General features: G+C 44.7%; 1 protein-coding gene across 1 annotated transcript in view; it reads left to right on the forward strand.

Moving 5' to 3' along the window:
* Positions 1-23038, forward strand: part of AK7 (adenylate kinase 7) — a 95824-nt gene that overhangs the window by 51500 nt on the left and 21286 nt on the right. The window contains exons 8-12 of the mRNA XM_039469040.2: positions 2185-2275; positions 5451-5528; positions 6704-6853; positions 10368-10496; positions 12373-12502. Coding sequence (XP_039324974.2) covers positions 2185-2275; positions 5451-5528; positions 6704-6853; positions 10368-10496; positions 12373-12502 — 578 coding nt within the window. The remainder of the gene's footprint in view (positions 1-2184; positions 2276-5450; positions 5529-6703; positions 6854-10367; positions 10497-12372; positions 12503-23038) is intronic.

Consider the following 23038-nt stretch of genomic DNA (forward strand, 5'->3'; position numbering starts at 1 on the left):
GCATTAGTTCTTAACAGATTACTTTCAAACATAAATTAGAGGGTGAAATTATTCCCATTACAGAAGGATTTGGGGCCTATAAAAAACAAATTAAGGGTGGCCATTGTTTTTGACTAAGCTCTTGTACTAGGCCCCAAAAGAGTGGAATGAAAATCAAAATGGATTTACCAATGCTAACGTTCCAGTCACCAAACTGAAACTACACTGCTGTGTGACCTTTTGAGAAAGCAAAGGAGAGCAATAACAGCTAATTTTTCAAACAAGCCAGTTTCAATCTTCAATAGGCATAATAATAAAGCTCTCTGTGTTTTAATCCTTATGACAAAAAGTAGCCTGAAGTAACCTGGTGGTAACCCATCAGTTATCTTTCCTTTTCTTTTTCTTTTTCTTTCTTTTCTTTTTTCTTTCTTTCTTTCTTTTTTTTTTTTTTTTTTTTTGAGATGGAGCCTCACTCTGTTGCCCAGGCTGGAGTGCAATGGCATGATCTCAGCTCACTGTAACCTCTGTCTCCTGGGTTCAAGAGAGTCTTCTGCCTCAGCCTCCCGAGTAGCTGGGATTACAGGTGCCTGCCACCACGCCCAGCTAATGTTTGTATTTTCGGTAGAGATGGAGTTCCACCATGTTGGCCAGGCAAGTCTCAAACTCCTGACCTCAGGTGATCCATCCGCTTGGCCTCCAAAAGTGCTGGGATTACAGGTGTGAGTTACTGTGCCAGGCTGCATTCGTTATTTTTCTGTTGTTCTCCCTGTCCGTCTTTACAAAGAAAGTAACTTTGAAATGAGCAATGTGCTTTTTGTTCTTTGTTTCTGCTACTGCGGCCCTTTCTGCCTATCAAACCACCCGCCTTTGCTTATTTTACTGATATATTTGTTCTATTTTATGGAATGAAGTGTTGCCTGATTCTAGAATCACAAATAAAGCCAACTGAAATCTTTAAGTAGATTTGTTACCATTTTGTCTTTTGACAGACCCCTTTAAGTAGCAATTTTTCCCCAGAGGTTTCTTTGAAGATTGTCAAATATTTAATCAAGGAAGAAGCCAAAAGCTGAAATGTTCTGAGAAATTGATACAAAATAGGCTGGATGCAGTGGCTTACACTGGTAATCCCAACACTGTGGGAGGCCAAGGTGGAAGGATCACCTGAGCCCAGGAGTTCGAGACCAGCCGGACAACACAATGGAACCCTTGTCTCTACAAAAAATACAAAAATCAGCTGGGTTTGGTGGCTCGTTCCTGTAGTCCCAGCTATTCGGGAGGTGGAGGCAGGAGGATCACTTCAGCCTGGGAGGCTGAGGCTGCAGTGAGCCATGATTGCACCCACTGCCTGCTAGCCTGGGTGACACAGTGAGACTCAAAATAAATAAATAAACATAGAAAAAACAGAAGTGAATACAAAATAAATGTGAAACGCACATTTGGAAGCATGCATCCAATTTATTTTCATCTTATTGAAAGGAAGCTAAGATGGAGGTAGAACTGACAAGTCATTGTGGTAGACTTCTGTTCACTATTGTTTCTCTCCGGAATTCTTTAAGTTTTGTTCCGATCCCTGCTCTGCCTCTCACTAGCTGTGTGAATTTGGGAAAGTTAGTTATAGGGATAGGAGCAGTACCTCCATGCTAGGCTGGGAGAATTCAGTGGAATCACACCTGTGCCACCCTCAGCACAGAGGCAAGCACTCGGAAACCTTGGCAACGAGGAATAGGAAAGCAGGCTCAGTCACTGTTGCTATGTGACTTCTTTAAAAGAGCCACAGCATGTCTAAATCTGTGTCTTGCTTTGTAAAACACCTCCACAAAGCACTGTTGTGAGGCTCAAATGAGCCACTGGATGGGGAGGGCTTCATAAACTGGAGTCCTGCTGCGGTCAGGTCCCCTTGTTGGGAGACAGGGGAGTACACTAGAAAGAAGACAGGTCAGAGCCAGATGGATCTGACCTCAAAAGCTGGCTCTTCCACTTTCGCAATAGCTCTTCCACCTGAGAAATGTCACCAGACTCTTTAGCATCTTCCTCATCTGGAGAATGCAGATAACCAGCTCAGCCCTGACCTTATCAAACATGGAGATGACTTATCAGAGCACCAAATCCTATGCCCAGCCATGGGGGTAGTGGTCAGTGAATTCTAGTTTACTGCATCTATTTCGCCTTCTCCCTCTGATGATTATTTTACCTGTGGGTCTGCAGAGTGATACAAAACGTCATAGATCACGCGCCAAAGCCTCGCTACCTGGTTGCTGTGGATGAGTCTGTTCATACCCTGGAAGACTTAGTCAAGGTACGGTAGTTTCATCCCATATTTTGATGACGCTTCTTAGTTTTGCCCCGTGGAGTGTAGTTATACAATCAGCTGTGCTAACAAAACTGGAACTCCTAAGTAGAATCTCCATAAAACCCAAACTCACTATCTGCATTTGCAGTATGTACTTTAAGGTTACTACCAAAATAGCCTTTCTCTTTTATATGCACAGAGGGAAATGAGAAAGACCACTGCAGGGCTCAAGGTTAAGAAGACGGTGATCATTGCCCTCCAGACACACACACAGATGACACACCAGAATACTAAAATCCGTCGGTAGGCCCTTGCCCCAAAGTATTGATGTGGTCAGGTTCACCGACCTACTGGCCAATCCCAGGAGCTCTATTTTTAATATTATTTATTGGTTTATGTATTTATTTTTTTGATGTAGAGTCTCACTCTGCCGCCCAGGCTGGAGTGCAGTGGTGTGATCATAGCTTACTGCAGCCATGACATCCTGGGCTCAAGACATCCTCCTGCCTCAACTTTCCAAGAAGCCAGGAACACAGGCTTGCACCACCATAACCTGGCTAATTTTCTTTTTTCTTTTCTTTTTTTTTTTTGTCAAAATGCCAGGCTGCTCTGAAACTCCTGAGCTCAAGTGATCCTACCACCTCAGCTTCCCAAAGTGCTGGGATTACAGATGTAAACCACAGTACCTGGATATGTTTTCTTTCTTTCTTCTTTTTTTAATTTTTAGAGACAGTGTCTTTCTCTGTCACCCAGGCTGGAATGCAGTGGTGTGATCATAGCTCACTGCAACCTCAGACTCTTGGATTCAAATTACCCTCCTGCCTCACCTCTGAAAGTCAGGTCACTTTCAGAGGTGTGAGCCGTCATGCCCAGCCTCAGGAGTCTAGATCTGCGAGAGATTCCTCTTCCAGTCCAGGCTGCTCTGGTTAAAGCAGCTGCCATGTGGGCCAGCTAGTGCAGCCTTCTCCTGCGCTTCTCCTGGCTACTCCCTATTTTTAAGATTCAGCCCAAACCTGGGCAACATGGTGAAACCCCATCTCTACCAAAAAAAAAGAAAAAAGATACAGAAATCAGCCAGGCATGATGTGCCTGTAGTCCCAGCTACTCAGGAGGCTGAGGTGGGAGGATCACTTGAGCCCAGGAAGCAGAGGTTGCAGTAAGCCAGGATTGTGCCACACTAGCCTGGGTGACAGAGCAAAACCCTGTCAAAAAAAAGAAAAAAAAATGTAGTTCATCTATCTTCCTGTGCACCCTTCCTGCCTCCTTCCCATGTTCTGCACAGGACAGGTGTCCCTCTTCATCCCAGAATGTCTTGGTCTGTTTGAACTGCTGTACCAAAATACTGTAAACTGAGTAGCTTATAAACAGTAGACATTTATTGTTCACAGCTCCGGAGGCTGGGTACAAGATCAAGGCAGATTCAGCCAGGCATGGTGGCTCACACCTGTCATTCCAGCACTATAGGAGGCTCAGGTGGAAGAATCACTTGAGGCCAGGAGTCTGAGCTGAGCATGGAGCATAGTGAGACCCCCTTTCTACAAAAAAATTTTAAAAAACAGCCAGGCTTGGTGGAGCACATCTGTAGTCCTTTCTACTTGAGAGGCTAAGGTTCAAGGATTGCATGAACCCAGGAATTCAAGGCTGCAGTGAGCTATAAGTGCACCACTGCACTCCAGCCTGGGCAACAGAGAAAGATCATGTCTCAAAAAAATAAATAAATAAACAACCAGAATGGCTGGCAAGGTGGCTCATGTCTGTAATCCTAGCACTTTGGGAGGCCGAGGTGGGTGGATCACTTGAGGTCAGGAGTTTGAGACCAGCCTGGCCACCATGGTGAAACCCCATCTCTACTAAAAATAAAAAAATTAGCCAGGCGTGGTGGTACATGCCTGTAATCCCAGCTGCTCAGGAGGCTGAGGCAGAATTGCTTGAACCCAGGAAGCAGAGGTTTCAGTGAGCCAAGATTGTGCCATTGCACTCCAGCCTGGGTGACAGAGCAAGACCCTGTCTCAAAAAGAAAAATTTGTTGTGGAAAAAAAACCCCGGCAGATTCAGTGTCTGACGAGGGCCTGCTTTTTGGCTTCACAGATGTTGCCTTCTCCCTGTGTCCTCACATGGTGGGGGTGAGGGGGGCAAAGGCACTCTCTGGGGTCCTTCTATAAGACACTAATTTCATTCTTGAGGGCTCTATCCTCATAACCCACTCTCCTCCCAAAGTCCTCACCTCCTGATACCATCACCTTAAGGGTGAAGATCTCAACATGTGAATTTTGTGGGACACAGACATTCAGACTACAGCACAGAATCCCCTTTGCTGAGCTGCAAATGCTCCACATGATAATTATCTGTGTACAGTTCTGTCTCCCTTTTCACACCGGGAGCTCTTAAGGGCAGATCCCTGGCCACATTCATCTTTTATCTCCACTACCTGGCGCTAATGCTACTTTTAAAAATTCAGTTACGCTCACATTCACTTGAGGTTTTTCTTTGTTTTGTTTTGTTTTGTTTTTGTTTTTGTTTTTGTTTTTTTTGAGACAGAGTTTCACTCTTGTTACCCAGGCTGGAGTGCAATGGCGCGATCTCGGCTCACCGCAACCTCCGCCTCCTGGGTTCAGGCAATTCTCCTGCCTCAGCCTCCCGAGTAGCTGGGATTACAGGCACGTGCCACCATGCCCAGCTAATTTTTTGTATTTTTAGTAGAGACGGGGGTTTCACTATGTTTACCGGGATGGTCTCGATCTCTCGACCTCGTGATCCACCCGCCTCGGCCTCCCAAAGTGCTGGGATTACAGGCTTGAGCCACCGTGCCTGGCCTTCTTTGTTTGTTTTTTGAGACGGAGTCTTGTTCTATCACCCAGACTGGAGTGCAGTGGCTCCATCTCGACTCACTGCAACCTCCACCTCCCAGGTTCAAACAATTCCTGTGTACCAGCCTGCTGTGTAGCTGGGACTACATGCATGCACCACCACGCCTGGCCAACTTTGATATTTTTAGTGGAGACAGGGTTTCACCACATTGGCCAGGCTGGTCTCAAACTCCTGATCTCAGGTGATCCACCCGCCTCGGCCTTCCAAAGTGCTGGGATTACAGGCATGAGGCACCACGCCCAACCCATTTGAGTTTCATATAAAGTAAAATCTTCCAGGTAAAACAAATAATATTTCAATTTTCCTCTAACAGTGTATCAGTAAAAATACTGGCCCTGGGAAAATCCAGAAAATACCCAGAGAAAATGCATACCTAACCAAGGACTTAACGGTTAGTATGTGTGGTGGTTTTTTTTCTTCCTCAATAATATTAAGTATTATTATTTTTTTTAATATCAGATAGGTTTTGGCTAAATAACGTTGGTTCTTGAGGGATTTGGAGTCAGAGGCCTGGGTTCCAATGCTATTGTCAGCTCCTACTCCACCACCAGATGGTCTACCCTAAAGAAACCTGCTCTTTTCAGCTGTCCTTCCTGAAAAACACTCAGAGGTCGTGGTCAGAAAATGTATTTAGGCCAGGCGTGGTAGCTCACGCCTGTAATCCCAGCACTTTGGGAGGCCGAGGAGGGTGGATCACCTGAGGTCAGGAGTTTGAGACCAGCCTGATCAACATGGTGAAACCCCGTCTCTACTAAAAATACAAAATTAGTCAGGCGTGGTGGCACACACCTGTAATCCCAGCTACTTGGGAGGCTGAGGCAGGAGAATCACTTGAACCTGGGAGGTGGAGGTTGCAGTGAGCCAAGATAGTGCCATTGCACTCCAGTCTGGGCAACAAGATTGTAACTCCACCTCAAAATAAAAAACAAAACAAAACAAAATGTAAGCTGTTTGGAAGCTATTTGATACGTAAAATGCTGTACAAACACTGGAATTTATTTTCTCTGGCCTCTTTCTAAAATTCAAATAGCAGTCTGCGATTCCAATCCCATTGCATCACAACAAAAAAAAATAGGGTTTTTTGCAGTGTGCTCTTTAAGCTTGCATTAGAATGCAATTCTTTTTAAGAATAAGTTGCATATAAACACTGCACTCAAATGTGTTTCTGAAAGGACTGATATTATTGGTTGGTTTGAGGAGCAGAACTGGGTGGGTGGTGGTCAGAGGTCATAGGGAATATTTTTCTCTGTACCTTTTGTTCTTTTGGATTTTGAACCATGAAACTGCAGTGTTCAAAAAGTAGATGCAATTAAAATTTTTAAAAAAGAAAATTTGGATTATCTTCCTACTTGTTCAGCCAGAATGTGGCCTGCCATCAGAGTAGACGTGGGGACTGTTTAGACATAACGTAGTGTCACACAGGTGCTCTGTAAATATTCAGTGCCAGATTCCACGTTTAGGGAATGTATATTGTCTTTTTTTAATAACCATAATGATTTCTGTCTGTTATGACAATCAGAATTAAACAAAAAAAGACTAACCTCTAATAATCTTCTATCTCCTTAGCAAGATTGTCTCGACCATTTGCTGGTCAACTTAAGAATGGAAGCGCTCTTTGTGAAGGAGAATTTTAATATTCGATGGGCCGCCCAAACAGGATTTGTGGAAAACATCAACAGTATCCTCAAGGAGTACAAACAAAGCAGAGGACTAATGGTACCCGTCACTGTTTCCCATTGAAACTTCCTATTCAAGCAAAGTAAATCAAACTTCCAGCGGGATTATGCCAGTGGAACCATTTGTTTTTTGGCTTTTTTTTTTTTTTTTGAGACGGAATTTCGCTCTTGTTACCCAGGCTGCAGTGCAATGACACGATCTCGGCTCACCGCAACCTCCGCCTCCTGGGTTCAGGCAATTCTCCTGCCTCAGCCTCCTGTGTAGCTGGGATTACAGGAGCGTGCCACCATGCCCAGCTAATTTTTGTATTTTAGTAGAGATGGGGTTTCACTATGTTGACCAGGATGGCCTCGATCTCTTGACCTCGTGATGCACCTGCCTCGGCCTCCCAAAGTGCTGGGATTACAGGCGTGAGCCACCGCACCCGGCTCCATAAGAGGCAGGAGCCTCACTTTTTTTTTTTTTTTTTTTTTTAATGGGGTTTCACCATGATGGCCAGCCTGGTCTTGAACTCCTGACCTCAAGTGATCCACCCACCTCGGCCTCCCAAAGTGTTAGGATTACAGTTGTGAGCCACTGCTTTTTCAAATGTTCTAATTTCAAGTTGTTTTTCAAATTTGACAAATGTGTCTAGGTCTAACACATTTACATGTACATTAAATAAATACTTGTCAGCCAAACATGAACAGTTTTAAAGTTGAAGTAGATGATGTATGCAAATTGCACATGACAGAAAGCTCAAGAGTGATGTCACGGCCGGGCGCGGTGGCTCAAGCCTGTAATCCCAGCACTTTGGGAGGCCGAGGCAGGTGGATCACGAGGTCAAGTGATCGAGACCATCCTGGTCAACATGGTGAAACCCTGTCTCCACTAAAAATACAAAAAAAATTAGCTGGGCATGGTGGCACATGCCTGTAATCCCAGCTACTCAGGAGGCTGAGGCAGGAGAATTGCCTGAACCCAGGAGGCAGAGGTTGCGGTGAGCCGAGATCGCGCCATTGCACTCCAACCTGGGTAACAAGAACGAAACTCCGTCTCAAAAAAAAAATAAATCAAGAGTGATGTCACAGTTTTGTCCATATAAGGAGGAATATTAAATAAGGAAAAATATCAAGTGCCCTATTGGCTTGCTTGTTTCAGTCCTGGGTATACATGTAGGAGGTAGAAGAAGCCTGATTACTGCTTTGATCTCTTTCTAACTGGTCAGAGGACCCACTGGTCATTTAATCATCACAACTTTTCAGGGTAGATATTCTTTTTTAAGAATTAATTAGGCCGGGCACGGTGGCTCACGCCTATAATCCCAGCACTTTGGGAGGCCAAGACAGTAGATCACGAGGTCAAGAGATCGAGACCATCCTGGTCAACATGGTGAAACCCCGTCTCTACTAAACATACAAAAAACTAACCGAGCTCGGTGGCGTGCGCCTGTAATCCCAGCTACTTGAGAGGCTGAGGCAGGAGAATTGCTTGAACCCAGGAGGCAGAGGTTGTGGTGAGCCAAGATTGCGCCATTGCACTCCAGCCTGGGTAACAAGAGCGAAACTCTGTCTCAAAAAAAAAAAAAGAATTAATTAACTGGCCAGTCGAGGTGGCTCACACCTATAACCCCAGCACTTTGGGAGGCCAAGGGAGGTGGATCACTTGAAGTCAGGAGTTTGAGACCAGCCCGGCCAACATGGTGAAACCCCATCTTTACTAAAAATGCAAAAATTAGCCGGGCGTGGTGGCATGCACCTGTAGTTCCAGCTACTCGGGATGCTGAGGCAGGAGAATTGCTTGAATCCGGGAGGTGGAGGTTGCAGTGGGCCAAGATTGCTGCACTCTAGCCTGGGTGATAGAGCAAGACTCAGTCTAAAATAAATAAATTAATTAAATGAATTAATTAAATGAAATTGAGAAATGGAAATTACATATATGTATCCTGTACAACATAATGTTTTGAAATATGTAGACATTAAGGAATGACTAAATTGAGCTAATTAACATCTGTGTTAACTCACACCCTTACCATTTTTTATGGCAAAAGATAGATATTATTTCCATAGTATAGATGAGGAAACTAAGGCTCAGAGAGATGAAGCAAATTTTTATTTTATTTAGTCTCACTCCGTTACCCAGGCTGGAGTGCAGTGGTGTGATTTCGGCTCACTGCAACCTCCGCCTCCTGAGTTCAAGCAATTTTTTTTTTGAGACGGAGTTTTGCTCTTGTTACCCAGGCTAGAGTGCAATGGCGCAATCTCGGCTCACCGCAACCTCTGCCTCCTGGGTTCAGGCAATTCTCCTGCCTCAGCCTCCTGAGTAGCTGGGATTACAGGTACGCTCCATGATGCCCAGCTGATTTTTTATATTTTTAGTAGAGACGGGGTTTCACCATGTTGACCAGGATGGTCTCGATCTCTTGACCTTGTGATCTACCCGCCTTAGCCTCCCAAAGTGCTGGGATTACAGGCATGAGCCACCACGCCCAGCCGGGTTCAAGCAATTCTTGTGCCTCAGCCTCCCGAGTAGTACCTGAGATTACAGGTATGAACTACCACACCCTGCTAATTTTTGTAACTTTAGTAGAGATGGGGGTTTCACCATTTGGGCCAGGCTGAGTTGTTCCTGACACATCTTCTTATGTGGTCCTATCCCCCAGCCTCAGATCAACCCATGTAGTTGGTGCTTATTGAATACCTACTGAATGAATGGACATGAAACAGAACATTAACTGTCTGACCAGAAAGCAGACACTTTCAGGATGACATGGCAGCCACCGTGGTGGTGGCGGCAGAGTTAGAGGCAGTGACTCTGGAGTCTCCACAGAAGACTGAGAGTTAGCCTGTAGGGTCCAGAGACTTTGTTTTAAAAGGACACTCTGGCCGGGCGCGGTGGCTCAAGCCTGTAATCCCAGCACTTTGGGAGGCCGAGGCGGGTGGATCACGAGGTCGAGAGATCGAGACCATCCTGGTCAACATGGTGAAACCCCGTTTCTACTAAAAATACAAAAAAATAGCTGGGCGTGGTGGCACGTGCCTGTAATCCCAGCTACTTAGGAGGCTGAGGCAGGAGAATTGCCTGAGCCCAGGAGGCGGAGGTTGTGGTGAGCCGAGATCGCGCCATTGCACTCCAGCCTGGGTAACAAGAGCAAAACTCTGTCTCAAAAAAAAAAAAAAAAAAAAAAGGCACTCCTTGCTGGGCACAGTGGCTCATGCCTGTAATCCAGCACTTTGGGAAGCCAAGGCGGGGAGATCACTTGAGGCCAGGAGTTTAAGAGCAGCCTGGCCCACATGGCAAAACCCTGTCTTTACAAAAAATACAAAAATTAGCTGGGCATGGTGGTGCGCACGTGTAGTCTCAGCTACACGGGAGACTGAGGCAGAGAATCACTTGAACCTGTGAGGCGGAGGTTGAGGTTGCAGTAAGCGAGATTGTGCCCCTGCGCTCCAGCTTGAGCAACAGAGTGAGACTCTGTCTCAAAAAAAAAGCACTCCTCTGAAATAAAAAGCCACTCTGTCTGGCAACAGATCATTCAGAGCTTGCTGTATGTTCTTATTCTCTCCTCTTTCAGCCAATCAAGATCTGCATTCTTGGTCCCCCCGCTGTGGGAAAATCCAGCATTGCTGAAGAATTGTCCAAGTACTACAAACTGCATCACATCCAACTGAAGGATGTCATCTCCGAAGCCATAGCAAAACTGGTAACACTTTTAACTACTTTCCTGGGCATTTTAATTAATTACTTTATTATTCTTGGGGTGAAAAAATGTATGTTAGAATTAGCCAGCCAGATGCAGTTTAGATGATCCCAATTTTGTTGGCGATATCCAAGGCATCTTAATCAGTAGCCAAGGGATCATCTGCCTTCTCTTCCCCCTCAGGCCCGAGCGTAGTGTTGACCTTGGCTGCATCAGCATCAGAGGGTTTTTTCACAGCCTGCTGGGTGTGGCGCTTGCTGGCTTTGGCATCCGCAATGAACACCAGTGTGTGTTTGTCTCCTGTCTTCTTCATGGCCAACTCAGGGGTCGGGGAAGTTAGTTGATGATGGCAGAGTGTTCCTGCTGGTTTCTCCTGAGGACACTCTTCGGAGGATGTCCTGGGACACTGGAAGGTAGATGACGTGCAGCTCTTCTTTTCTTTGTGGCTGTGGACACCTTTCAGCCCTGCCTTCTTAAGCTTCAAAGCTTTTGCTTCAGCTTTAGCTTGAGGAAGAACAGGAGCTTCCTTCATTACCCTCACCACCATCTTGTAAAATGACTTTTTTTTTTTTTTTTTTTTTTTTTTTTTTTAGACAGAGTCTGCTCTATCGCCTAGACTGGAGTGCAGCGGCACTATCACAGCTCACTGCAACCTCCGCTTCCCAGGTTCAAGCAATTCTCCTGCCTCAGCCTCCCGAATAGCTAGGATTTCGGGCATGTGCCACCATACCTGGCTAATTTTTATATTTTTAGTAGAGATGGGGTTTCACAATGTAGGCCACGCTGGTCTTGAACTCCTGAGCTTAGGTGATCCGCCTGCCTTGGCCTCCCAAAGTGCTGGGATTACAAGCATGAGCCACCATGTCCTTCCTGAAATGGCTTCTAACTACTTTATTGGGAATTTTAACATTTCAGAAATGCTTTTCTTAGTTTTGTAATAAACAAGCAACTAATTTTATACGTCAGTAAACAAGAGATTTGTTACCAGTTATGAAAGCACAAAGCTCTACAGGGCTTTTCTCTGAGATGGAAGCAGTTTCCATGGGTTGCCCTTGAAATTTAGTCTGCCTCTAGCTGTGGTTTGAAGTATATCTTGTGTTCTCTCTGTTGCCCGGAACATTTTTAGGTTTTTTATTCTTGTTGTATGTTTCTCAGGGTATTATCAGACTATGTATTTATAAACTGCTTTTTATCATTTTATTGGAAATGGCAGATGCTGAGGAAGTTTTCATAATTATTAAAAGACTTGATTTCTACATGTGGTTTCTTCAAGTAAGATATAATCCAGGCCGGGCGCGGTGGCTCAAGCCTGTAATCCCAGAACTTTGGGAGGCCGAGGCGGGTGGATCACGAGGTCAAGAGATCGAGACCATCCCGGTCAACATAGTGAAACCCCGTCTCTACTAAAAATACAAAAAATTAGCTGGGCATGGTGGCACGTGCCTGTAATCCCAGCTACTCAGGAGGCTGAGGCAGGAGAATTGCCTGAACCCAGGAGGCGGAGGTTGTGGTGAGCCGAGATCGCGCCACTGCACTCCAGCCTGGGTAACAAGAGCAAAACTCTGTCTACAAAAAAAAAAAAAAAAAAAAGATATAATCCAATATCATAGAATAATGCATTAGAAAAATGTTGACTCCGGCAGTTCTGGCATTAGCACAAAAATATACTATTCTCTTAAATATAGTGTAAGAAAAATCTCAAGGCTCTCACTTGTGTCTTTTTGGATATGCACATCCTGCAAAATTTTGCATGACAGCTGTCATAGGGTACATGCCCTATTTGGGTCCCAGGCTTTTTCCAGGATCACCTGCCAGCTGATTTGTGAGTAGCAAATCAATGCAGGGCATCGTCCAATATGAATATCCCTGTGGCATGCAGGAGGCGATTGTTGCACCTAAGGATGTAGGGGAAGGAGAAGAAGAAGGTGAAGAGGAAGAGGAAGAGGAGAATGTGGAAGACGCACAGGAGCTCCTAGATGGCATCAGGGAGAGCATGGAGCAGAATGCAGGTAATGCACACGCAGCAGACAGCCATACCACTCTTGCAAACAGTGGCTCATTTTTAAAATCTGGTGATAAAGACTGTTTACAAAAAGGAAAAAAAAAAAAGACTATTTATTATTAAGAGTAAAGTACAGGCAGATATCGTGGCTCATGCCTGTAATCCTAGCACTTTGGAAGTCTGAGGTGGGAGGATCATTTGAGGCCAGGAGTTTGAGACCAGCCTGAGCAGCATGGTGAAACCCCATCCCTACAGAAAAAAAAAAAAAAAAAAAAAATAGCTAGGTATTGCCAAGGGCAGTGGCTTATGCCTGTAATCCCAGCACTTTGGGAGGCCAAGGTGGGTGGATCACCTGAGATCAAGAGTTCAAGACCAGCCTAGCCAACATAGTGAAACCCTGTCTCTACTAAAAATACAAAAAATTAGCTGGGTGTGATGGCACACACCTGTAGTCCCAGCCACTCAGGAGGCTGAGGCAGGAGAATTGCTTGAACCTGGAAGGCAGAGGTTGCAGTGAGCCAAGATTGCACCACTGTGCTGCAGCCTGGGCAACAAGAGCAAAACTGCGGCTCAAAAAAAAAAAAATTAGCCAGGCATGGTGGCATGTGCCTGTAGTCCCAGCTATTTGGAGGTTGAGGCAGGCGGATCACTTGAGCCTGGGAGGCCAAAGCTGCAGTAAGCCATGATTGTGCCACTGCACTCCAGCCTGGATGACAGAGTGAGATCCTGTCTCGAAAGAAAGAAAAAAGTAAAGTACAGAAATTATAACAAAAAAATTCATCCATAATCTCGTTGTTAACATTTTGGTGATGACCTGATGGTAGGATGGGAAAGAACTTCCTAACTTGAAAAGAAAAAAATCGGCCAGGTACAGTGGCTCACACCTATAATCCCAGTGCTTTGAGAGGCCAAAGTGGGCAGTGACAGGAGTTTGACACCAGCCTGGCCAACATGGTGAAACTCCGTCTCTACAAAAAATACAAAAATTAGCCAGACATGGCGTGTGCCTGTAATCCCAGCTACTTGGGAGGCTGAGACAGCAGAATCGCTTGAACCAGGAGGTAGAGGTTGCAGTGAGCCGAGATCATGCCACTGCACTCCAGCCTGGGTGACAAAGAAAAACTCTGTCTCAAAAAAAAAAGAAAAAGAAAAGAAAAAAATCACACGTGTTCATAAATCACTGGAACCCAGGAAGCAAAGGTTGCAGTGAGCCGAGATCACACCACTGCACTTCAGCCTGGGTGGCAGAGTGAAACTGTATCTCAAAAATAAATAAATAAATAAATAAATAAACTTTGTCAGTTAAAAAGACAACCAGTCGGCTGGTTGTCCTTTTAATCGGACAAACCAAGAAAAAAGATTGCCACTGATCTAATAAATTAATATCCATAATATATATAATGTTCAGGCAAATTGATGAGAGTTATGAAATCCTTGAAAGAAAAAAAATGGATGAATGTATTGGATCAATAAGTAATGCAGAAAGAGGTATAAATAAATGGAAAATTTTTCTTACTCACTTTGTAATTAATTGTAACCAGTTTGTTGAACAAAGTAATCACAGTAAGGTGTTGCTTTAAACTCAAACTGGATTCATTGTTGCCCTTGGATAGAATTTCAGGCTGGTTCCATTGCAACTCTTAGAGAGTGAGTGAGGAAGCCCTTTGTTTATTTGTGCTTTAGGAAATCTGTTCCTATCAAGTAATTACAAACTGGGTTTTGAACTGAGAGGTCTCTAAGGGACCTTACGACTTACAGGAAAGCAGCCAGTAGCAGTTATTAGAAAACTAAGACCATTTCATTTTTACACTCGGACAGTTGAGAGCCTCTGTCAATCTGGCTATTGCAGGATTGCTTCCGCCTCATCTAACGCCGTTTCTCCCCTTGCCATCTTCTCAACCACTTTTGTAGTCCCTCCGCTTCCTTTCTCCTCCCCTCTTACTGGTGGTCATTTCTGATCCTCCAGGCATCAAGGACAGGGGAGAAGGACAGAGAAGGATGTGGCCAGCTTGGATGTAAGTTGGCACTGGGTGACAGATGGCATGCTCACTGCTCCTTCGTCATCTCTCAGGGGCTCTTGAGATTCTCCCACTGAGAACTGCCCACTGTGCCCTGGGGGCGCGGCTCTTGACTGCCTCCATGGCCATCACTGGTCTTCTGGCACTCCACTCCTTTGCCCCAGAGGTTGTCTTCTTCCCAGCTAACTCACCTCCACCTGGCTTGGGGACCTGTTTCCCTCTCCTAATTTCATCTGATTCCCTACCAGGTGTCCACGTCGCTCACGTTCCACTCAGGGAGCCCACAACTGTCTAGGTCTATTTGCCGGTGGCCAGCTTAAGGAGAGTTTGCTCTGGTCCCTGGTTCCTTATGTTTGTGACTGCCCACTTGCATCAAGATCTCTAGTCCCCCGTCACTTTCCTTGAAGGCCAGTTTAGCCCCGAACCTCTTCTCCTCCTTCTCCTGGCCAGACCAATCTGGTTTTCTGGGATGGAGGAGGTGGTTTTGCGTGCAAACAGCAAGTGTCCACTGAAAGCAGAGTCTTGGTTTCTGCTTTGTTGTTAACTGCACCAGAAGGAAATGGAATCTAGAATTTTAGAGAGATTTCCCAGAGGGAAAGGAGTACACAGATGAATCCTTGGGGATATAACATTGCCTGTGCCTTCCCTTAAGACCTTTGGGGATCACTGTTTTGCCTTTAGGGAGTCTAAAAGAGTGGAGTTGGGCACAGTGACTCATGCTATAGTCCCAGTACTTTGAGAGGCCAAGGTGAGAAGATTGCTTGATACCAGCCTGGGCAATATAGCAAGACCCTCCATCTCTACAAAAAAAAAGTCTAACAAAGTCCTGATGCTCACCTTTTGGGGGAGGTAGAAAAAGAAAAGCAAGATAAAACGTTCCATTGTGAAGCCATCTGTGGAAGGAAATCTGTCAAGGCCACATTGAGGAGTGGGGGACTGGGAGTTTTAGGAATCCACAGTGTACATGGCCATGTATAAGTAAAGCTTACAGCTGGGGTATAAGGCTAGAAACGGGGTGCCAGGAGCAAGGAACTATGCCACCCCCTAAGGAGAGACAAGAATGTCTAGCAATCAGGCTAACAGGACTTGGCAAGCATTGAACTTTATTTATTTACTTACTTATTTTTGAGATGGAGTCTCACTCTTTTACTGAGGCTGGAGTGCAGTGGTACAGTCTCAGCTCACTGCAATCTCCCCCTCCCGGCTGCAAGCAATTCTTGGCCTTCGGAGTAGCTGGGATTATAGGCATACGCCACCACACCTAGCTACTTTTTTTTTGTATTTTTAGTAGAGTTGGGATTTCACCATGTTGGCCAGGCTGGTCTCGAACTCCTGGCCTCAAGTGATCTGCCTGCCTTGGTCTCCCAAAGTGCTGGGATTACAGGCATGAGGCACTGTGCTTGGCCAAACATTATTTATTGACAGACTTATATAATTGGTCTTTGCAAGGGCCCAGAAAGCTTATCCAAGGGCTTAACATAACAGATGGTGTGAAGTACCAGTTGCACTCTTTTCATGCTTGGGGAGGTGAACGCATAGAACGAGAACTAGAGCAGAGACAGGGCCCAGCTCGAAACAGCCACTGGGGCCCCCAGGCTCCAGAAGGGCCTGTCCTCACGCACTGTTCTTCCTCCAGGTGTGAGAGACCAAACAGGTTCAGCAGCCTCTGGCAAGAGAGATGTAAGAAGCTCCCTAGGAGGGGGCAAAGGAAGTGGGCTTGTGGGGAAGATAAGTCTTTTTTTTTTTTTGAGAGTCTTGCCCTGTCCCCTAGGCTGGAGTGCATTGGCATGATCTTGGCTCACTGCAACCTCCACCTCCCAGATTCAAGCCATTCTCCTACCTTAGTCTTGCGAGTAGCTGGGATTACAGGCACCCACCACCATACCTGGCTAATTTTTTGTATCTTTAGTAGAGATGGGTTTTCACCATGTTGGCAAGGCTGGTCTCCAATTCCTGACCACATGATCCGCCCGCCTCAGCCTCCCAAAGTGCTGAGATTACAGGCATGAGCCACCTTGCCCAGCAAAGCTAACTTAAGTCTTTAGAACAGCTCCTCTCCCACATGTGACTCCCCCATCCCCACCACTTCCTACAAGATTGGAATCATTCAATTCCTTGTAACTGTAGGAAGGTAAGTTCTTCTTTCTCAAGTGTGTTCAAAAATCCCTCCTATCTACATTTACCTGAAATGAAAACACGGACCTTGGCTATGTTTGAACAAAACAAAACCTTTGAACCCACGGCACTGACGTGAGCTCACTTTCCCCTCACAAGACTGCATTTGTTATCACATGATCCTAATGATTCTAGCAAAACTAGTTTCCCAGTCCCACAGTGAGGCCCCTCCGTGTCCTAACTCCACTCCCATTGGCCCCGATGGAGCAGCAAAATAAGGGCTTTGTTACACCATAGCATGGGCTAATTACAGATTTTGTGCTCACTTTATATATTTCAAAAGCATTGTGAAATTACTGCATCCAGTTGGTAGGATTCCTGGTGATCGTTGGACCAGTCTTTCAATTTTTCTGTGAGTTTGAAAATAAAAAGGGGAAGAAGAGCCTGTAAATGTACGAGCTTGTTAGTATCTCTACATGGGTCATTGTAAAATCTTGGCTTGCAGCTATCTATTTTTTTTTTAAACAAAATGCATATTATTACTGTAAAGGCAAAGTCTCTTAAAACAGTTAACCTTGGCACCGGAAGTCTAGTTAGAACCATTACCCATGAATTAACATTGCATTCTTTTCTGTTGTTGAGACTCACTGTTTCCCACACCATCTTCCACAAGACTCTACTAAACAAGAGGATGAGGAATGCACTTGAAAGTCACATTCCTTGACAACTTGCTTAGTTCCTGACTTCAGACCAATCACTGCCTCTCTCTATACCTGTTTCATCCTGTGTTTTAATAATAATAATAATAAGAGAAAGGAGAGGAAAAGACAGAATAAATCCATGAGCTTGGAGGATTAAATGAGGGTAACATACTGATAACCAAGAGAACATGAATGAAATTGCTCTATAAACTCTAAAAACTTACACAAAGTGCAATATCACTAATAACAGGGAAGGGTAGGAATCACCCCTGAACAGTCTGAGCCTGTGGAAGCCTGGACATGGCTGGGTGACAGTCACTGAGAATCTCAGTCCTGGAGCAGTGTTACCAGAAAGGAGGTCTCATGCTAGATCCCAAGGGCAGGTTCTTAGGTCTCATGCAAGAAAAAATTGAGGGTGGGCTGCAGAGTATAGTGAAGTTAAGATAGTCTATTAGAGATTACTTTGTTACAGAGCAGGGTGTCCTCAGAAAACAAGAGAAGGAACACCCCACAGTGAGAAGAGGTAGTTTATTGAAAGCTACTACATCACAGAGTAGGGCATCTTCAGAAAGCAAGAGGGGGAAGGCCATACTTTAAACATAGTGCCTGTTTGTATAGGTTGTTAAGAAAGTGTACTTGGCCAGGTGCAGTGGCTCACACCTATAATCCCAACACTTTGGGAGGCCAAGGCAGAGGAATGTTTGAGCCAAGAAATTCCAGACCAGCCTAGGCAACATAGCAAGACCCCATCTATACAAAAAATACACACACACACACACACACAAAAACCAGGCATGGTGGTGTATGCCTGTAGTTCCAGCTACTTGGGCGCAGATGCAGGAGACTGGGGTGAACCCTTGAGCCTGGGAGGCTGAGGCTGTAGTGAGCTGAGATTGCACCACTGCACTCCAGCTGGGTGGAGTGAGACAACAGTGTACTTTATTATAAAGGCTTATGATCAACTTGTGACAGGATATTAGTATTGTTTCTTATGTTACTTAAGAACATAAGTATGTTATGTTACTATTGCTTTCAGTGAGAATTTATAAGTGAACTTTTATCTTTAAAGCAAAACCTATTCTTAAACTAAGAATGCTTTTTGTTCTCCAAATATCAGGACATTTCCATAAGTTCTGGGTCTTTAGTTAGTTAGCATCATTAACTGGGTCCCTCAACCATAAATGTCTTGTGACCGAAAGTGCTCAACCCCCTGGGAATGTCACCCAGCAGGTTTGGCTTTACCTGGCCTTTATTCAAGATGGAGTCACTTCGGTTAGAACAACGGTTATTCATGCCCAAGTCTCCACACCCACTAAGGACATATCTAGCTTGGCAAGCCACTTAGTATGGATGCAACTGTACCCTAGAAATATTTTGTCAGTTTTATTTTACCTTAATATACATGTATACAGGCAGTAATTGAACGGCTATTACACAACCATTCGGTGAGTTTACCTGCTTTCAAGAATAATGCATGTAGTCACAAATGACAGGCAGAAACGCAGTATTAAAGACCTAAAAACACAAACAGCCTATAAATAAATGTCCACATTACTTCTGGAATTCCACACAGATAAATAAGGTAAAAATTACATTACTTTGTCAAAGTAAAGGAAAGCCATGTTTGTTTTTATCAATACACTAAAAGTAGAGTAACGCCAAACGGCTTTGATGAAACTTGTCAGAATTCAGATTATTTTATGTAAAAGGATTAAAGTAAAAGAATTAAACTGGTGAATGATTTATCCAAGTATTCAAGTAGGTGAATAAAAGAAATCAAATAATATGAACATAGGTAGGAACGATTCCTAGAGGGATTCTTTTTTTGCCGGGAGGAGGTTAGGATTTTGCTGTCACCCAGGTTGGAGTGCAGTGGTGCAATCATAGCTCACTGCAGCCCCCATCTCCTGGACTCAAACAATCCACCCACTTCAGTCTCCCAAGTAACCACCATGCCTGGCTAATTTTTTTCTTTTTTTTTTTAAGTGGTGACAAGGTCTCCCTATGTCGCCTAAGCTAGTCTTGAGCTTCTGAGCTTAAGGCATCCTCCTGCCTCACCCTCCCAAAGTGCTGGGATTACAGGCATGAGCACCTGGCCCTTTCCTGGAGGAATATTAACTGCCTACATTCTTCATGACTAGCTATTTGATGAACTGTCAGGATTAACATGAAAAATACACAGCTGGAGAGAGTTGCCCATTTTCCTAATAGAAAACAAACCTCATTTTTCACTAACATCATGTAGAAACTCCATACCATTAATAAGCCTTTAGGCTGGGTGCAGTGGCCCACACCTGTAATCCCAGCACTTTGGGAGGCAGAGGCAGGTGGATCACGAGGTCAAGAAATTGAGAACAATAGCCGGGCGCGGTGGCTCAAGCCTGTAATCCCAGCACTTTGGGAGGCCGAGGCGGGTGGATCACGAGGTCGAGAGATTGAGACCATCCTGGTCAACATGGTGAAACCCCGTCTCTACTAAAAATACAAAAAATTAGCTGGGCATGGTGGCGCGTACCTGTAATCCCAGCTACTCAGGAGGCTGAGGCAGGAGAATTGCCTGAACCCAGGAGGCGGAGGTTGCGGTGAGCCGAGATCGCGCCATTGCACTCCAGCCTGGGCAACAAGAGCGAAACTCCGTCTCAAAAAAAAAAAAAAGAAAAGAAAAAAAAAAAGAAATTGAGAACATCCTGGCCAACATGGTGAAACCCCACCACTACTGAAAATACAAAATTAGCTGGGTGTGATGGCCTGTGCCTGTAGTCCCAGCTACTTGGGAGATTGAGTCAGGAGAAGCGCTTGAACCTGGAACGTGGAGGTTGCAGTGCATGGAGGTTGCAGTGAGCCAAGGTCGCACCACACCACTGCACTCCAGCCTGGCAACACAGCAGACTCCGTCTCAAAAAAAAAAGCCTTTAGATCACCAACTTTGTTTTGGCCCTATTAAAATGCTGTAGAGTATTTCTTGGTTTATGGCATTTTTTCCCCTAATACTGCCCAAATAAACCTATAATGAACCTAAAGTCACAGGCGGCAATGGACATTCTGCATGCACAATAAAAAATGCAATCAAAAGCAAACACCCAGCAAATCAAAATGTTAGTGAGGAAATCTGTAAGTGTAGATGAATATGAAAAAAAAAGGAAAGGTTCACATGAACACAAGTTTTTGTTTTTGTTTGAGATGGAGTCTTGCTCTGTCACCCAGACTGGAGTGCAGTGGTGCGATCTCGATTCACTGTAACCTTCGCCTCCTGGGTTCGCTGCTCTCTTGCCTCAGCCTCCTGAGTAGCTGGAATTACAGGCCTGTGCCACCATGCCTGGCTAATTTTTGTATTTTTTTTTAGTAGAGATGGGGTTTCACCATGTTGGTCAGGCCGGTCTCAAACTCCTGACCTCATGATCCATCCGCCCTGGCCTCCCAAAGTACTGGGATTACAGGCATGAGCCACTGCGCCCAACCGAGGAACACAAGTTTTGCCCATTTAAAAGTTCACTAGAGGCCGGGTGGGTGGCTCAAGCCTGTAATCTCAGCACTTTGGGAGGCCGAGGTGGGTGGATCACGAGGTCGAGAGATCGAGACCATCCTGGTCAACATGGTGAAACCCCGTCTCTACTAAAAATACAAAAAATTAGCTGGGCATGGTGGCGCATGCCTGTAATCCCAGCTACTCAGGAGGCTGAGGCAGGAGAATTGCCTGAACCCAGGAGGCGGAGGTTGCGGTGAGCCAAGATCGCGCCATTGCACTCCAGCCTGGGTAACAAGAGCGAAACTGCGTCTCAAAAAAAAAAAAAAAAAAAAAATTCACTAGAGATTACATGAGAATTTTGGAAAGTATATATGTATAATCTAGTAAAATATTTTAAACAAGTTCATTGTGCCTCATTTTTAAATTACAAAATCCAATACACAGTTCTTTTACTAAATTAGAGCAATATGGAAGATTTTAGAATATTAATGTGTTCATATTACATTAAATTGGAGATTCCAAGATTTCTTCCAAGATCCATCTTTTGTTTCTTCTTAAGGTATTTCTTCCTCAGCTGCTTACAGATACATTACCTGATTTAGACAAATTTGTCCAAATATCAAACTACCTGGATGAGATGTAGATTTCTAAACTTTTGTATCTCAGCAAACACATGGAATTTTACACATTGCCTGGTGAACTGAGTGAAAAGCCACTCATTTTGTTTCATTTCTAATTATCCTTAAGAATAACTGTATGGATAATTCTAGTTCTGAGGTACATTTATTTACTAAGTTCCAACTGGTAGCCACGTGGAACACTTTTGCTTCTTCTCTACAAAGGAAAAGGAAAGTCAGATACTGTGGCTCATGCCCATAATCCCAGCAGTTTGGGAGGCTGAGGCAGGAAGATCACTTGAGCCCAGGAGTTTGACACCAGCCCGTGTAGCATAGCGAGTCCTTGTCTCTACAAAAACAAAACAAACAAACAAAACAAAAAAACAAATTAGCTGGGCAGGTGATGCGTGCCTGTATCTCAGCTACTTGGGAAGCCAAGGCAGTAGGATCACCTGCAGTGAGCCGAGATCTTGACACTGCACTCCACCCTTGAGTGACAGGAGTGAGACCTTGTCTCGAAAAAAAAAAAAAAAAAAAAAAAGGAAAAGGGTGATCTCTCCCATGAGGCAGATTTCCTACAGATACAGATACAGATACAGAGTTTTTGGACTACCTTTCCTTTTTGAAATCACTGTTTCAAAAAGGTTTGTTTGGTCATCATCAGTTAAGACAGTAGTTTCCTGGGGATGAGGGGACAGAACCGAAGCTGTAATCCCAAATGTATCACCTCACATTCCCACCACTGCTCAGGGGAGAAGCTCTCTATTTTTAAACATGTTTTAGTAACTTGAATATGTGTTAGTATGAATATTTTAAATATTACTGGTATTTGAAAGATACACTTAATTTTTTGTTTTAAGAAAAAGCAGGATGACATTTTAAAAAATTATGTAGAGGCCGAGCGTGGTGGCACACACCTGTGATCCCAGCACTTTGGGAGGCTGAGGCAGGCAGATCACGAGGTCAAGAAATCAAGGCCATCCTGGCCAACATGGTGAAACCCCATCTCTACTAAAAATACAAAAATTAGCCGGGCATGGTGGCGGGTGCCTGTAGTCCCAGGTACTCGGGAGGCTGAGGTGGGAGAATTGCTTGAATCTGGGAGGTGCAGGTTGCAGTGAGCCAAGATCACATCACTGTACTCCAGCCTGGCAGCAGAGCAGGATTCTGTCTCAAAAAAAAAGAAAAAAGAAAAAAGCTGTGTAGGAGGGTTATGCTCACTCATTTTCAAACAGAAAACACAGTTGCCTGCCATAGAGCTGAACACTGGCCAAAGGTCATGGGATTATCTCTAAGAGATCACATTTCCTAAGAGAAAGGCACTTGGGCTGGGTCCTTTGTGTACTGGGTCATGCCTCTCAAGCATCCCATAATTACCAAAAAATGCTGCTGGAGGTCCCTTCTTAATTACTGAGCACTTTCATTCTGAACCAAGCAGAAATGAATGGCAAGCTCCGGGCCTGAAAGCCAAGGGAGGCACTGAAGAGAACTGCAGCTAGATTTCTAGATTAAGTGCCTTAACAACAAAGCCTCTGAAAAATAAAAATAGACTGCTTAGGCCAGGCACGGTGGCTCATGCTTGTAATCCCAGCACTTTGGGAGGCCGAAGTGGGTGGATCACCTGAC

The sequence above is a fragment of the Saimiri boliviensis genome, chromosome 2, assembly GCF_048565385.1.
Source record: "Saimiri boliviensis isolate mSaiBol1 chromosome 2, mSaiBol1.pri, whole genome shotgun sequence".
Lineage (NCBI taxonomy): Eukaryota > Metazoa > Chordata > Mammalia > Primates > Cebidae > Saimiri > Saimiri boliviensis.